General features: G+C 41.4%; 1 protein-coding gene across 2 annotated transcripts in view; it reads left to right on the forward strand.

Annotated features, from left to right (window-relative positions):
- The window catches only part of adamtsl3 (ADAMTS-like 3), a 315,925-nt gene that overhangs the window by 141,114 nt on the left and 158,333 nt on the right, over positions 1–16,478 (forward strand). For both annotated transcript variants that reach the window (XM_039794981.1, XM_039794983.1), the window contains exon 4: positions 2,489–2,616. In XM_039794981.1, the coding sequence (XP_039650915.1) occupies positions 2,489–2,616 (128 nt within the window). The remainder of the gene's footprint in view (positions 1–2,488; positions 2,617–16,478) is intronic.

Below are 16,478 nucleotides of genomic sequence, written 5' to 3' on the forward strand. Positions count from 1 at the left end.
CGAGCATAAACACAGCCGTGAATTAGCGTGCAATGTAGAATGGTCGGCATTTAACAGTCACAAACTCCACCAGCAGTTAGCAGTTAAATGGATACAAATCACCACGTTTCTGCACCACTTCGTGTTAACACAGCCCACCTCTTTTACCCGGCGACAGAGCATCTCTAGCTCGGAGGGCTAGCAGGCCTGGTAGCTGGACAGTCCGGTACACTATTCAGGCATGTTTCCACAACAACAAAAACACAGCAGTCTCTGAACTCACGTTGGGAGTTTCGTTGAAGTTGGATGTAGTCCAGTTTGTGGTCTAAATGAGCGGACACTTGCAAGCAGGATCCGTAAAGTTCAGCTAACGCATACTAGCATTGGTGTAGCTAAACACAGAGTATAAACACAGCCGTGAATTAGCGTGGAATGTCAAATGGTCGGCATTTAACAGTCACAAGCTCCACCAGCAGTTAGCAGTAGCTAGTTGGATTTTATTTCTACACCAGTCCGTTTAACACAGCCCACCTCCACGGGCCGGCAAGAGCAGCCTGGTAGCTGGATAGTCCCAGTGCCGGTACACTGTTGTTCAGGCATGTTTCCACAAAAACACAGCAGTCACTGAACTCACGTTGGGAGTTTCGTTGAAGGAGGATGTAGTCCAGCTTGTTGTTTAATGAGCAGACACTTGCAAGCAGGATGGATGAGACAGGTGGCCAGCTAGCGTTAGCTTTCCACCTAGCCGATGAGGATGTCCCCTAGCCGGCTAGCAGCATTGAGCGACACCGCTGGTCTCCGTGCAGGCAAAGCTCACGTAGTGTGCCGAGTATTGCGTTTCCTACATATTCTCCGATCTGTACCGATGTATCCCGGTGGTACACACGTCCGGTAGTTTGAATGCAGATAATTCTTGTAAAAGTTTTCTGCTGAAAACCGAAAGCCTGTTTAGCGAAGGTTCAAGATGGCTGACAGTCGTTTTCATTCGGAATACCTCGGCCAGACTCGGCAGTCCAACCACCTGTGGGCGTGTTGAAAACATACGGAAGTAGATCCTAATACTGGCTGTAGTCCTTGCCACTGGCCCAAAAATCTTCAGATGACGCAAAAATCGTCATTTTACGTCATCGGAAGATTTTTTTCCAGGCCCCAAATGCAGAGATCTCTCGTCTCAGGGGGACATGAGGGAGGGAAGCACGGTCATTCAGAAATAATCGGGTAGTATAATCGGGTTTCTACTGATACAAAGCTGAATGCTAAATCGGTGAAGTATCCCTTTAATAAAAACTATATAAAAATAGCATTCTTTTCACTGTTTGTCTCGTTTCCTGTTACAGGTCATTTATTAAAAATTACACAGTTTCAGAAAATTAAAAAGTTACATATAGTCACTTTAATATGAATCCAACATGTTAAAATAACAAAAATGAATTGGCCTATTTGTAAAAAAAACCATTCAATTTACCCATTGATGATAAGCACTATACTATAGTTTAGGTAGCCACTATGGTAGCTATACCATTAAGCTAAGGATTCACTGTGCCTTCCACATGGTGTATACATATATACAAATAAATCATTATTATAATAATAATAAATAAATAAATAATAATAAATCCAATAAATAAATAAATAATTAATATCCATTCATTTTCATTCATTTTCATCCACCCAGCCTTGTTTAACATGCAACCTAATTTTATACAATAAAAGGGGGTCCCTACTAGGGTTGGGTACCGAGAAACGGTGCTAATACGGCACCAGCGCCTTAACGACCGCTATCTACCGGACCAAATAGCAACGCTGATTTTGCTGCCTCATCTGCACTTCTCTCTAATGCTCCGAAACAGACGTTAGATGCAACCGAGGCAACAGAAGCAACGCTGCGCGTGACGCTAGTTAACACTGACTTTACACTTGACAGCAGGTAACGTTAGCCTGCTGTTAGCTAGTAGCTGGATTAAACATGGTTAAAACGCGGACGGCTGAACGGTGTAAAAGTGTGACTGTATTTCCCTGTAGAGGATTCCATCACCGGGACGTACAACAGTCTGCAGCTGCTGTTGTCGGAAAAAACACACAGACGGTGCGTTCACTTGAAACTTGCCTTGTGGTGCATTCAAAGTTATTGTACTATACCCTTTTCCCCTCTTAGGGATTTCTTTTGTCAGCAATTTTCTGGTGAAATAAGTTATTGTTATAAAATTGTTATTACATTTTTAATAAATCATTTAATTTTGACCATATGGCCTTAGCAATAAATAAGTTGTTCTTAAATGTCACAACAGTTAAAGCATCGGTTCGGGCACCGTTTAGGCACTTGTACCATTTTAAAAGTATCGTTTTACCACCGGTGTCGGAAAAAAACCAAATGATACTCAACCCTAGTCCCTACTCCATTTCTCTTTCAGTTAACGGGTCCTTGGCCTACAAAACATTGAATACCCCTAATATACATGAAATAATTGACCTTGTGTTGGTGTCTTTTATTTATTTATTTTTTCTCTAGGCATCCAGGATGACCCGCTCAGATGAGGACAGGGACCTGGGCTGGGACGCCTGGGGCACCTGGAGCGAGTGCTCTCGCACCTGCGGAGGGGGAGCCTCCTACTCTCTGCGACGCTGTCTCAACGGAGGGTAAGACTCATTTAACATCTAACGAGACACAATTCGACAGCATCTTTGAAGTGTGGCGACCCTTGTAGAAAAAAAAAAAAGAATCCACTATGTGACCCCTTTTACAGAGCTGCTGCTCATGCTGGCTCAAGTTTCTTGGATTGAATTGAGAAATGATGAAACAATGCTAAATTAAAAAAAAAAAAAGTGCAACTCTCTGTTGGTTTTTAAGAAAATGGTTTGTAATACTAATTTTTAGAGTTACAAATGTAGTTCATTTTCTTGTTTCTTTACTTAAATCTTGTTTTTTTGTTTTGTTTTTATTTCCTTTTCCTTTGAGGTGGCTAGATTTAACCCAATTTAATCGATAAGAACATAGGATAGGCATATATAAGCTTTTACTGCAGCCTAATCCTTTTAGTCACTATTAACTGTTTGAGTTTACACTGTGATAGGTATATAATTATTGTTTATATGATGACTGAATAAAACTAATACTAGAAAGAGAGAGGGAAAGAAGGAGCTGGGAAACTCCAGACCATCTGTATGGGTCGGTGTGGATGGGATGCTAGGAAGTCAAGGAGACACAGAGTGTCTGGGTCGGGTGTGTTCTCTATTTTCCTCCCACTGATAAAAGCATCAAGCGTGTGGGTGTTTGAAATCTCTGCTGTTTTTAAAAGCCACTTTCAGGCTGTTCTCACTGTCGGCTGGTCTCTGCTCAGATATTGGTTGTGCACTGTTGCTTGTTCAGGAAGTCATCACAGCCTATCTGTTTCAGACGGCGGCCCGTGGCATCATTCTATAGTATAGCCTCCTGGCAACACATTTGTCTCCATTATATCTGACTGCAGCGCAGACTCGCTTTCTCAGCTATGCTACAGTACTGCTGAAGTTTATCCCACTAAGAACTTTTCTGCTGCAGCACATGCTGTAAGTGCACACAACAGTGCTAAAGCTTGCTAATTACTGTACCACCTTGTGGTCGTGATCTGAAATGAGTAGAACAAAAAAAAAAAAGAGAAACAAAGAGGAGTAAATACACCCTGCATACTGGCCTTCGGGTTGGTCCAGAGCAGAGTTATTATAGTAGAACAGTTGACAAACGCAGGGACGTGAAAGGAGTTGGAAAAACATGTCATGCATACGTGTGGATAGTGTGTGCCTGTGTGTATGAGTAAAGAGGTAACTGCAAGGGCAAAAAAAAAAATATATATATTTCAATCAGGAGAGACTTCGTTGCAGATATGCAAACTTATTTGTAAGTTACAAGTGCAAAGTAAGAAGGTACATAAACTTTGGAGATTAGACTCCATCATAAAAAGGTATATATATATATATATATATATATATATATATATATATATATATTTTAGAGGTTTAGAAAAACCCAAACATATCCCCCGATGGAGTCTAGACACTGGTGATGGCGACGAAAAAAGCCAAAAGGGAGCCGTCAGCCGGAAGAAGACTGAGAACACCGTGGTTGAAGATGCCTGGAGGTGGAAGGGGTGGAGGCGGGTCGCACTCTCGTCTGAAAATACAACTGACAGAAGCAGGGGAGAGAACAGATTTAAAACATGGTTGTCATGCTGTGATTGGCTTGAACATACTTGCCCGATTCTGATTGGTTTACACGAACGTAATTCCCACAAACCAGCTGATCAGTTTAGGAGAAGAGTGTTAACGTTAATGAAGTCTCCCTGACACAATTTACACTGAGCTATATAAGGGAAAAAGAAAATAAATAAATACGGTAATATAAATAATGTAAAAGAAATAGGGAGGGCGGGGTATTACATAATTGGGGGATGTGAGTTCTGTGAATGACTTTATATTGTATAAGCTGCAGGTTTGTCTTGACGGTCATGGAAAAGGTATTTTTACAGATTTGTTCCCAGTAATCAGGGGTGGGAGAGAAGGCCAGATCAGTTTCCCACTTGGTTGTTGGGAGTGTTACTGTTGTATTTAGGTTGGAAATCATTGTACATAGCCAGGAGGTTAGTTTTTTGAAGTTATTAATTTTCATAAGTTCTTCTGTAAGCTGAGAGGGTTGTAATATGTTGTTGGTGAGTCCGATTTTATCTAATTTTAAGTCTAAGTTGTTGCTATTAAAGGAATTGTTCTCTTCCAACCCCATATTTCTGTGTGAGTGTGTTAAATGACATGAAATGGTTGTTTTCAAATAGGTGGTGAAGGTGTGTGATTCCTTTTTGTGCCCATATGCAGAAGTGAAAAGGTTTGTGTTCTGTAACATGAACACTGGGTTGTGCCAGAGTGGGGTGATTTGGTTCGTTTTCACCAGGCTGTCAGAGTTGAATAGATGGTAATACGTTGGCAGAAGTTGGATTTCTTGATTGATTGTGATAGGAAGGGGAGATCTGCAATTGGGATGTTTGTACATTGGTTTTGTTCCAGTTCCAGCCATGGGTAATTGTGCTTGTGTATATTGATCCATTTAACCAGACGTGTATAAAGTACTAGAGACCCATACTTGAGTAAAAGTAGTGCTCTATCAGTCTGCGTACATTATCTGTGGCATGTCTATTTTTTATGAAGCCTTTGTGATCTGGATGAATGAGTGTGGAAGTGACTGTTTCTATTCTGGTTGCTAGTGCTTTGGTGATAATTTTCAAGTCAGTATTCAATAGTGAGAGAGGTCGGTAGCTAGAGGGGTGAGATGGGTCTTTGTTGGGTTTTAACAGTATGGCAGTATGTCATGGCTTCTGTATTCATGTGTGTGGGTATGGTGGAGGAAGTTTTTATTTCTATGATTACTTTGTTAAATAGTGGTGATAATATGTCCCAAAAGTGTTTGTAGAATTCATCTGGTAATCCATCTGGTCTGGGAGATTTGTTGCTAGGAATTTTATTGAGGGCTTTGGTGAGTTCATTGAGGCTAAGGGGTTCGTCTAGAGTGTTGGTTTGTTCTGCAGTTAATTTTGGTAATGTCAGACTGTTTAAGAAGGTGTCAATTTCTGATTGTGTAGGTTGGTGAGTGGGGGAATAGAGGTTGCTGTAGAAATTCCGAAATATGTTGTTTATATCCTGTGGGTTTTGATTAATGTTCCTGTGGAGTCCAAGATGGCTGGGATGATTGATTTTTCTTTCTTGTGTTGGAGTAGATTTGTTAAATATTCATGGTTTACTTTATTAATGTATTGAAAACCATTATATTTCAGTTGCTGAATTTGAAATTGTGTTTTTTTTCTGTATAATATCGTCAAGTTGTGTTCTAAGTTCTTTTAATTCCTTTTGTTTTGGTTCACTGGGATGGCAGGATATTTCATTCGTTAAGTGTTTGATTTTTTTGTTCTAATGTATTTTCCAATTGTTGTTGCTGTTTTTTCCTGTATGAAGAGTATGATATAATTTTTCCACTATTACGGCCTTCCCAGTTTCCCACAGCAGTGAAGGTGAGGTCTCTGGAGTTGTTCATCTCCAGAAAGACTGCCCACTCTCACCTTTATAAGGGTTGTAAAGTTGGGGTCTTCCATCAGTGAGGTATTGAAGCGCCATGTAGTTGAAGTTTTGGCATATGTTTGAGTGTTTATAGACAGAGAGACAGGGGCATGATCACTGATTACAATTGGGTGGATTGTGTTATCTGATATCTTGGGTATTAGCGAGTTACTGATGATAAATAGGTTTATTGTAGATGAGCACTGGTGAACTGTTTGTCCCTTAAAGACAGGTTTCTCATTCTCCAACTGTTGCTAAGGCCATAGTCCCCCATATATTGCTTTATTGTGTCAGTGGAATGCCAGTTTCTTAAGTTGCCAGAGGTGCTTGAGCGGTCAATTGTGGGATTGATGACAGTATTGAAGTCTCCTGCTATGATGAGATTGTTTTAATTTGATCATATGGAAAAAAAGATTGTGGCAGAAAGATGGATCATCATTGTTAGGGCCATAAATGTTTGCCAGTGTAAATGTTGCATGGTTGAAAGTAGCATTAATGATGATGAATCTTCCATCTGGGTCCATAATGGATTGGTTTAGTGAAAACTGAATATCTTTATTTATTAAGATTGAGACACCTCTTTGTTTGCTGTTATAAGTTGAAGAGTATATTTTGTCAAATTGTTTGAATTTAAGATGCTGTAAATCTGTGTCTGTTAAATGTGTTTCTTGTAGGAAGCAAATATCAGCCTTTAGTTTTATTAGATGATTTATTACTTTAAGTCTTTTGGATTGGTTACGAAAGCCGCATATATTCCATATTATCAAGTTAAGTGGTTGCATGTGTGTATGTCAGATATATCAGAGTTGTGGGCTAGTACGTATATGTGGGTTATGAGACATATGAAGTAATAAAGAGAGAGAGAGAGTGAGGAAGGGGAGAGAGGGATAGAGGGGTTCGGTTGAGGGAATATGGCGTGTCTGTTTTTGCTCGTCAGTGTTGGGTGGATGTGTGTCATATTTCGCATGTTTTCCAGCGTTTTTGCTTGGGGTTAAGCTGAGAGGTGGTAGTGATGTAGAGTGTGAATACAAAACTAACAAACAGACACTGGACCAGGGGACTTTTAGACATATAGGGCCCTATATTGCACTCAGCGCAATTGCCTTTGTACACCGACGCATGTATCAATCCTATTTTGCACCCGACGCACAGCAGACTTTTCCCTCCACAGACGCACGTCTGTAAATCAGGGAATGTATTTGCGCTCCCGGGGGCGGTTCAGCGAAAAGAGGAGGCATGTTCAGGCACAAACGTTCCCTGGTGCTATTTTGCAGTTTCAGAAAACAATTCCGCCACAGACCAGGAAAAAACTAGTCTAAAGTCAGAGGCGCTAGTCTAAAGTCAGTGGCGCGTTATTCAGATGCTATTTTAGGGGCGCATGCTTGGCCATAATGTAGCGTGCGCACAACGCTTATACACTTTGCTTCTCTCATCAACACAGACGCAGCAGTTCCCATTTTTGCAAACCATACATAATTACAAGGAAAAATAATACTGAAAATGCGCTTCAGGTGTTTGGATAGGTCAGGAGGCACTTTACAGTACAGTCCTCAAGAAGTCACAGCATTCTTTGTGGCTTGTTGTGTTTTACACAACATTTCCATGAATCATGGATGTGTTGATGAGATAAATGAGGAAATATTAGAGGACTTAAGGAGACGTGATTTTGAACTACGGTGGGATTGGACACTCCGGCGGAATCTGGTCCGGGAGTGGCAATGCGCTCCTGGTGGAGCGGGTGGACGGAGATGGAGTGGAGGGAGGAGGAAGGGGCACAACAGGAGCAGGTTGTGCGTTTGGAGCCCCATGGCTGCAGCAATCCTCTCCAGACTTTTGAAGATGTGCCCGCAGCAACATCGCCACCCGGTCAAGACAGGCATTTATTACTTTGCCGCATCCCAGACAGCTCCCGCTGGCGTGCGCCAGGAAAATCCGCAGTCATAATAGCAATCCGCCATGGAACAAGCGCGCCTGCTCTTAAAGGGAATGTGAGCTGACGCTCTGATTGGTTTATTGCACGTTACGCCTAAACCACACCAAGCTACTTCAGACCAACCCATTTTAGATTTGCGTCGGGAGCAAGAGTCATTTATCCCGCCGGTATAATAGCAACAGCGCCCGAGATCCGCCAAGCTTAGCTACTTGCGTGTCACGTTTGATACTTGCGTTTCAGATCGTTAAAATAGGGGCCATAGACAAGGACAGACAAAAAGACAAGACATAAACAAACAAACAATATGCAAAGTGTTATTTCAGGTCTTCCGAATAATTGTCCATTTAAATAGAGTTTATCAACTGCCAATACTGCACATATGTTGTTTCCTCGGTTTTCCTTTAGTATGGGGAAGAGAACTTTCCTTCGTTCGTTTATCTCCCGTGGGAATTGATCGTTCATTCCAAAATTGGTGTCCTTGAGTAGTTTTTTCTTTGCTTTTGACCAGTTCTTATTGTTGATAGTGTTCAAATTTTGCAGTGATGGGTGATTCTGGTGAATATTTATGTAACAATTTCTGCCTTTTCTGCACAAATCACATCTTTATTTCACATCTTTATTTTTTTTTATTTTCTACGCCCCTGTTGTGTTCTTTAACCCCCCCCAATGTAACACAAGTAGACTTGACATTTCACAGTTACTGTTTTCCGTCAGATGGTTTATAGATCTGGAAATTTTTGACCATACTTGAAGGCAGCTTTATTTCACAAAGAAAGAGACTAGGCTCATTGGAGATGAGCCAGGCTTGCGCAGAATGGATCACCGCCGATTGCTGCCCAGTGCATGCCGGTTAGATTTGTGTCCGACTTGTTCTGACGTCATGCACACGTGGGCAAGGATAACCTCACAAGATCAAGGCGGCTGCAGGTTTGAGACGCCTGGCGGACCCAGGGCATGCTGGGAAACACCTGGCTCTCAGCTGATCTAACAGCTGATTTGTTCAGAATCGACTCAACATGATGACGTTTTGTATAAACTTTTTATTTTTGAATTGGAGGGATTTTAATTGCTATGTGTCCAATTAAAAGGCTTAGTCTGTACAGAACACATGTTGTGTGGCTGATAGTGACGTTTAGAAGTCAGACAGACTAAATCTGTTCAGATTACAGATCATCTACATCATCGTCTGTTGTTTATTAACATCAGCAACAGATCGCATGTAGAGCATTTTGATGGCTACTCTGTCATAATAAAAACAACTGGAGACTGTGTACAAGCTGATATATGGTTCTGATAACATTTTATTAAATGGGAATTGGACCTAACAGGATGCGAGTGTTTCTGTCACTTCCTGTTCAGCCTAAAGGCTGCTGGAAACGCCTGGAAACTGTTCGACTTGACCACGGCTTTTTGTCACCGCCCCCGGCTGCTGCCACCTGCTTTCGTCCACTTTACAGGCGAGGCACAGCTCATCTCGAACGAGCCTAAAGAGACGTTCGCTTCACGGTTAGGATGGTACGCTCCGCTATAGGGGTTTCTGAAATCGTTGAAAACATATTTACAGGTAAGAAGGACATATACATGTTCTTAGCCCCCTGAACCGTTACCGCTTTTGGGGAGTGGCTTGTCAAATATTTTGAGGGGGACAAATCTACCTCTTCTAAATATTGGGGGGGACATATCTCCTGTATTCCCCCCCCCGAAACTACGCCTATGTGGAGACAGCATGAATTGAATTTCGTGACATTGAACCATAGAGATGACATGAGATTACTGTGCTGTAACTGATTCACATCGCCCACTTAAAGTAGCACAAATATTAAACCTTAAACATCATGGTTATTCTCCACAGATGTATTCTGTATGTATATGTAACTACATACTTCTGAGACATTACACCTGTCCCTGACAAAAAACTAACTAAAACTAAATATATAAAAACCAAAACTAAACCATTCTGAAAGAACTGAAACTAAACTATTAAATAGCAAACTCTAAAAACTAACTAAATTAAAATGCAGAAGTCAAAACAAAAATAAAATGTAAAACTACTAGATTAGATTAGATTCAACTTTACTGTCATTGTGCAGTGTACAAGTACAAACTGAAATAACCTTGGTCCGGGCTGGAGGTGGTTTAATGGTTGTTTTGTCATATTTGGGCCAGTGTTGCTCCATTGAATGTTTCCTGAATTTTTCCTCCTATGGCTTGTAGAGTTACAACTGCTGAGAGACAGACATGTACGAGCTCTGGAACAGTCAGCTGAGGCTTTAAGATGCTAATGCATATTGACTGAACTGCATTTATCCTTCTGCATCTAATCCAGGTGCTCATCCCCCCGTTTTTTGTAGATACTGACTGCACTATAACCAGGTTTGTTCCACTTAAAGCTCGCTAAGATAGGCTGATGATAATATAGGATATACTTTTTTAGTTTAGATTACATTACAAAGTCACTGAAAACTTATTTTAAAAGTATTTCTCTCTAACATAAAAGGGAGTAAAGGAGGGGGACTAACAAGAGACACATACCATAAAAGAATGGTCAAAAGTGATGTAGCACAGGCCCAAAACTATTCCCATAATGCAACTTGATAGCATCTAAATGCAAACACCTCCAGTAGGGTTGACTGTTGGTGCTTTCAAAAAATGTTAACACAATGAGAGTTCTGATAAATAATCATCAGTAATGTGGATACAATGACTTAAGTGGGTAAAGGCAAATAACAGAACAGCTAGAACAGTCTGGTAAGCAGGGCCACACGGAATCTTCTCTGCAGATTTTTCACAGATTAAAAAAACCAATTCAAAACTCAGAATGTTAACACATCTCCACCCCAAGCAGAAACACAGTCTGCTGAATTCGCAGATTTTCATTCATTTTCATTCCGCCAACTGTCCCTTTCTTGTCCTGCGTGTCACTGAAACATACCTTTTATAACCCCACCCACCATCTTTTCCTAAACCTAACCTAACCTGTCCCGTTCTTGTGCTGCATGTCAGTTAAACGTATGTCCCGACCCAGAGCATCCAAAGTGAGGCCAATAGTCCCGATCCAGATCGTTAGATAAAGTGCGTTTAGATATGACACTAAAGGAGAGGTTTTTTTGTCAATAACAGACACATGGCCAAGCGTCAGTATTTTACGCGATGGGAGTGAGAATGTGTTGCATATTAAGATATCCAAAATCTAAGACGATATCTTATCGATATCTCGTATCATGACATTGATATAATATTGATATATTGCCCAGCCCTATTTGGAATCAAGACTTTTAGCTAAATAAATTAAGCTGAAAATGAGATGATGCCTTGAGGACATCATCAGGGTTATAAGTATTATTCTCAACTTTGGAAAGCTTCCTTCCCAGCGTGGAGTGAGACACTATTACACATCATTCTGTACAACTTCTCTGTACATGCTTAGTTGTACAGTAAATTAAATTGCCCTTTTGAATATCTCATGCCAAAAAATATTATACAAGTAAGCAACTTTATTATTCTGGGATAACAGAATAATTCACGTGATGACGGGTTTTACAAATGATTGCAGCCACGGCCACTTGGCCGGAAGATATTTTGACACAACTCTAAACATCTGATCATGGCATGATGCTCGTTTAAGTACAAGCTCTCACCAAATGACATCAATTCATTTCCTGTCCTAGATTATTCTTATTAAGGCCCCCTGCAAACTCCTCTATGATAATATGTCTAAAGTGAGTTTTATCGGTCTGACCTGTGCTTCCCTCTGGACTTGAAGTCTGATGAGGTTCCTGAGACATCAGAAGACTGGCTGGTTGGCTGAGACAGGCTCGCAGTACCGCCCTGATCACTGTAAAGCCTGAACGCAGCTCCCAGCGTCTGTAAGTGATTGGGCTTTCTGATTTGTTCAGACTTCCTCTGCACTAAGATATTCACACTCCAGTCAACAAGTGTGTGTGTGCGTGTGTGTGTGTGTGTGCGTGAGTGCGTGCGTGGGTGAATGCGTGTGTACATACTATATATTGCGTTTGCGTGTACGTCCTTCTTTTGTGGACAGTTGCGTATAGCTAGAGTAAGAACATCCCTAGTTAGTCTAATCTGCAACTTCATTCAGCTCTTACACACACACACACACACACACACACTCTCTCACACACACTGGTATTATGTGTATGTGTGTATGGTGTTTTGGAGTGGAACTTGTCTTTGTCTATGCTTTGCCTCCTCTGTGTCTCTCTCCCCTTTAAAGGTGAATTAACTCCCACTAGCTCTGTCTGTCCTTATACAGCAGCACTCAACACACAGAAGAAATGTCTCTCTGTGGCTAAAATAACTGACACTGTCCACTGCTGTTTAGCTGTTAATAACGAGAATGTACATTTTAGATTTTACAGGTAACTTGTTTCCAGACAGCGGAATCATAAAAAATGAATGATGCTTTTGCTAAATGATCTTTACACAAAGCTCATTCAGGTCAACATTTTGGCAACTGTATACTTCCAGTGCAACACATTATTATCAACAGGTTGGTATGATATCACATGAAAACGTATGCACAACAATGCGTTTGATGTCCTACAAACAATACGACGACTGCCGTCGGTCATATGACAGTTAAGTTTAGCTGCCTTTACAGTTACATGTAGCCCAGAAAAGGTGACTGCGAGCCGGGTACTGGGCACCGTGAGGTGGAAAACACATTTCCAAACACTGCGACATTTCGACCAGCCCGTTCTCACTCCCAACACATAAAATAATATGACATTGTGACATCATATTTAGTTATGCCATGAGCTGCCCAAGAACATCCCCCAATGGAGTGTAGACACTGGTGGTGGTGGGCAAGAGTTTTGCTGAAGATCTGGATGGATGAGATGTGGAGCAGGACTTCACATCTCATTCATAAGCTCACTGGAAGGCCAACTGGGAGGACTGGTTATGATGAAGATGAGAGGATGGGGCGGAGGAGGGTCGCATCCATTTGACACTGAAATGTTAGCGGACATCTGTGCTTTTTCCGACTGTGACATGTTACATGTCAAATTACATGTAGTTAATTAAGCAAGGAAGTTCATTCTTGACTTTGGAAATAACAAAACAGTTTCAACCATCGTCAATAGAGATTTGTTGACATGTGAACTCACTAGCTGTTGTGATTTCATCAATAACACTTTAAAGTGCACCATCTGATTTTACCTGTCACACATTGTGGAATTTGTTTTGTATGTCTGAAGGTGCTAATAAAAAATTTATCATAAAAAACACCATATTTTTGTTGTACTGCACATTGCTGCAGCTCCTCTTTTCGGCCTGTGTTGAGCTCACTTACCAGTACCTAGGTAAGGACTACTAGCCAGTAAGAAGCAGAGTATGAGGGCGTGCCGCGCTAGCAGCTAGGCGAGCATTATAACGTGTGTAACAAAGTGACAAACGTTTGTCTCTGAATTAAAGGCTGGACTACAATAGAGCTGTTTGGAGCAGTTTGTGAACAGTGTTTTCTCTGGAAAATGGTAAGTCCCTTTGGGGTGGACTTTGGGCTTTTTCACTTTGTAAACCTATAAATGGCACAAACATATATATATATAACACTATAAAAGGAAAGGGAAAAAGCCAAAAAGCATAATATGAGCACTTTAAGGATTTTTCATTGTTACGACCCAGCTCATTAGGGTAAAGGGAAGCGGTGCCATGTCATTTCTCCGACATTCCATCGTTCCGACCGCTCAATAACCCGAAAAATTCCCTTTGGTCCTACAGCCCACTAGTCCGACAACCACCAGCGATATTACAAATCCCACTATGGCCGCACCAAGACCCGCCCTTCAATAGCATTTATTGGCTTAGGCAAGGTGTAGAGTCTTTAATCTCACTCATACATTAGGCCAATACGGTGGAATCAGGGGAGAACTTGCTTGGACGCGTGTTCTGCGCACCAATAATCAATCTCCACAATTTGTTTGGATTTCGGTGCTGTGACCCATTTATTTTCTGTAACGGCCTGCTTACCGTCACACAAGCATAGAGTCCATTTTCATTTCATTTCTGGTTTAGTTTCCTTGTCAAACAACTGAAACCCTGACCAAACTGACATGACAAACACGACTGACCCGACTGACACGGTAAAAAGCTGTCTGCTTTCCCCGTTTTCCACACCTGTGTACCTGTGGCTGATTACCTTTATGCCTTCCCAAAACAATGCTCCACCCAGTGCTCAAACATAAAAGTGCACATTAATTGACATAACCAACATAGTAGCATATACAAACAAAAATTTCGGTTCCAACACACCGGCCCCAATTGTTAATGGCAGGAGGGCATAAACAATTCAATAAAGATTTACATAATGGAGCCAACAAACCATTTGCAATACATCCAACACCTTAAAAATCTGAGATGTGGATAGGAGTATCCGACTACTACAACTTATATTTCAGCCTCCTGCATAAGACAGAGTTTGGTCACTGGCCTGTCCACTATGCTGGTTTTTGTTTGTACTTGTGCAGAATGCACCAGTCCTTTCCTATCTGGATATGTCTGTAGGACTTTTCCAAGTAACCAGGAACTGCGTGGAGCTGTAGGATCTGTGATAAGTACAATGTCTCCAGACATAAGACTTCGCCTCTCCTTATTCCACCTTTGCCGCTCCTGTAGCAGAGGTAAGTATTCTCTTAACCAGCGCTTCCAAAAAAGGTCAGAGATATACTGTACTTGTCTCCACCTCCTTTTGACGTAGATATCTGCGTTTTCAAACAATCCAGGAGGCAACACTGGTTTTCTTTTCATTGTAAGCAGATGATTGGGCGTAAGAGCCTCCAAATCATTGGGGTCTTCAGATAACTTTGTGATGGGGCGATCATTCAGAATGGCTTCGACTTCACACAGAACTGTGTGGAATCCTTCATCATTCAGGGTTTGTTGACATAAAACTGATGTTAGAATCCGTCGAACCATCCTTATCATACGTTCCCATACACCTCCATGATGAGAAGCTGTTGGTGGATTGAAGCTCCACTTTATCCCTTCTTGTAGAAAGGCCGCTTGTATTTTATGGTGATTTAAAGCAACTAGAGCTTCTCTCAGCTCTCTTTCAGCACCAACAAAGTTGGTTCCATTGTCAGAGCGTAGATTAGAAACTTGTCCTCTTCTACAAGTAAACCTGCGCAGAGCATTTATACATGAGTCAGTATCCAAAGAGTAAGCAACTTCCAAGTGTACCGCTCTACATGCCATACAGGTAAAAATGACTCCATAGTGCTTTTCTAGGCTACGTCCTCTTTTGACCTCAATTGGTCCAAAATAATCAACTCCCACATTGGTAAATGGTGGAAGACCTGGAAGTATTCTCTCTATGGGCAGATCGGCCATTTTCTGCTCACCCAACTTCCCTTTATGGCGCCTACAGAAGCCACATTTGGATAGGATTTTTCTTGTTGCTGCATTAGCACTGGTAATCCAGTATTTACACCTTAATCTGGAGAGCACTTGGTTTCTCCCACCATGGCCCACCTGTTTGTGAATGCTCTTTAGTATTAAAGATGACACATGTTGGTCTTTGGATAGGATGACTGGATGTTTTGTTTCCTCAGGCATGTCAACCTTACTCAATCTCTCTCCAACGCAATCCACCCTCCAAAGTGGGGTCCAGTTTGTATATCGTACTCTCCTTTTTCACTCCATATTTGCCAGATGATAATGTGGCAAACTCCTCGGAAAATCTTTCCTGTTGAGCAAAGCTAATGATGGATAGTTCTGCTTTTGCAAGATCCTCTGGAGTCAAATTCTGTCCTTTAAATGCAGTTTTACGGTGTTGCATTTCTTGTTCTACCATTTTGTCATTGACGTCTGCATCACTTTTAATCAGTTGTTTTCTTTTTTGGCTCATCTCCTGTAAAGCCTTCCTGATTTTCAGGATCCACGCAACTGACCTCTTTAATCGTCTCCAATCAGAAAAGTAGAAAATTAGTTGCTTAGTAGCATTTGGTGTGTCCTTGACATTCACTGCATTAGCTATGAGCTCCTTTTTTACCTCTGGGTCATCACCAGAAATCTCGGAATCCAAGATGTTTACTGGCCATGCTTCCTCATTTTTCCACAAAAATTCAGGGCCTTCCATCCATCTTTGATTTGTCAAAAAAGGATCTATTGTTAACCCCCTTGAAGCTTCATCAGCAGGATTCTGGGTGGTATGAACGTACCTCCATTGAGAGACAGCAGTTGCTCTGCGGATGGTAGATATCCTATTCGCCACAAAGGTTTGAAATCTCCTGTTCTCATTTCTGATGTACTTCAGAACTGAAGTACTATCAGTCCAAAAACATGATTTGCCAAGAGGAAGCTGTAATTCCGCTCTAAGCATCGTGTCCACACGTACGAGAACAGCTGCAGTGAGTTCCAAACGAGGAATAGTCACTTGCTTTAACGGTGCCACTCTGGCCTTTTCTAGCATAAAAGAGACATGGACACTGTTACAGTTGTTCTGCATCCTAAGATATGTCACAGTACCATA

This window comes from Perca fluviatilis, chromosome 3 (assembly GCF_010015445.1).
Source record: "Perca fluviatilis chromosome 3, GENO_Pfluv_1.0, whole genome shotgun sequence".
NCBI lineage: Eukaryota > Metazoa > Chordata > Actinopteri > Perciformes > Percidae > Perca > Perca fluviatilis.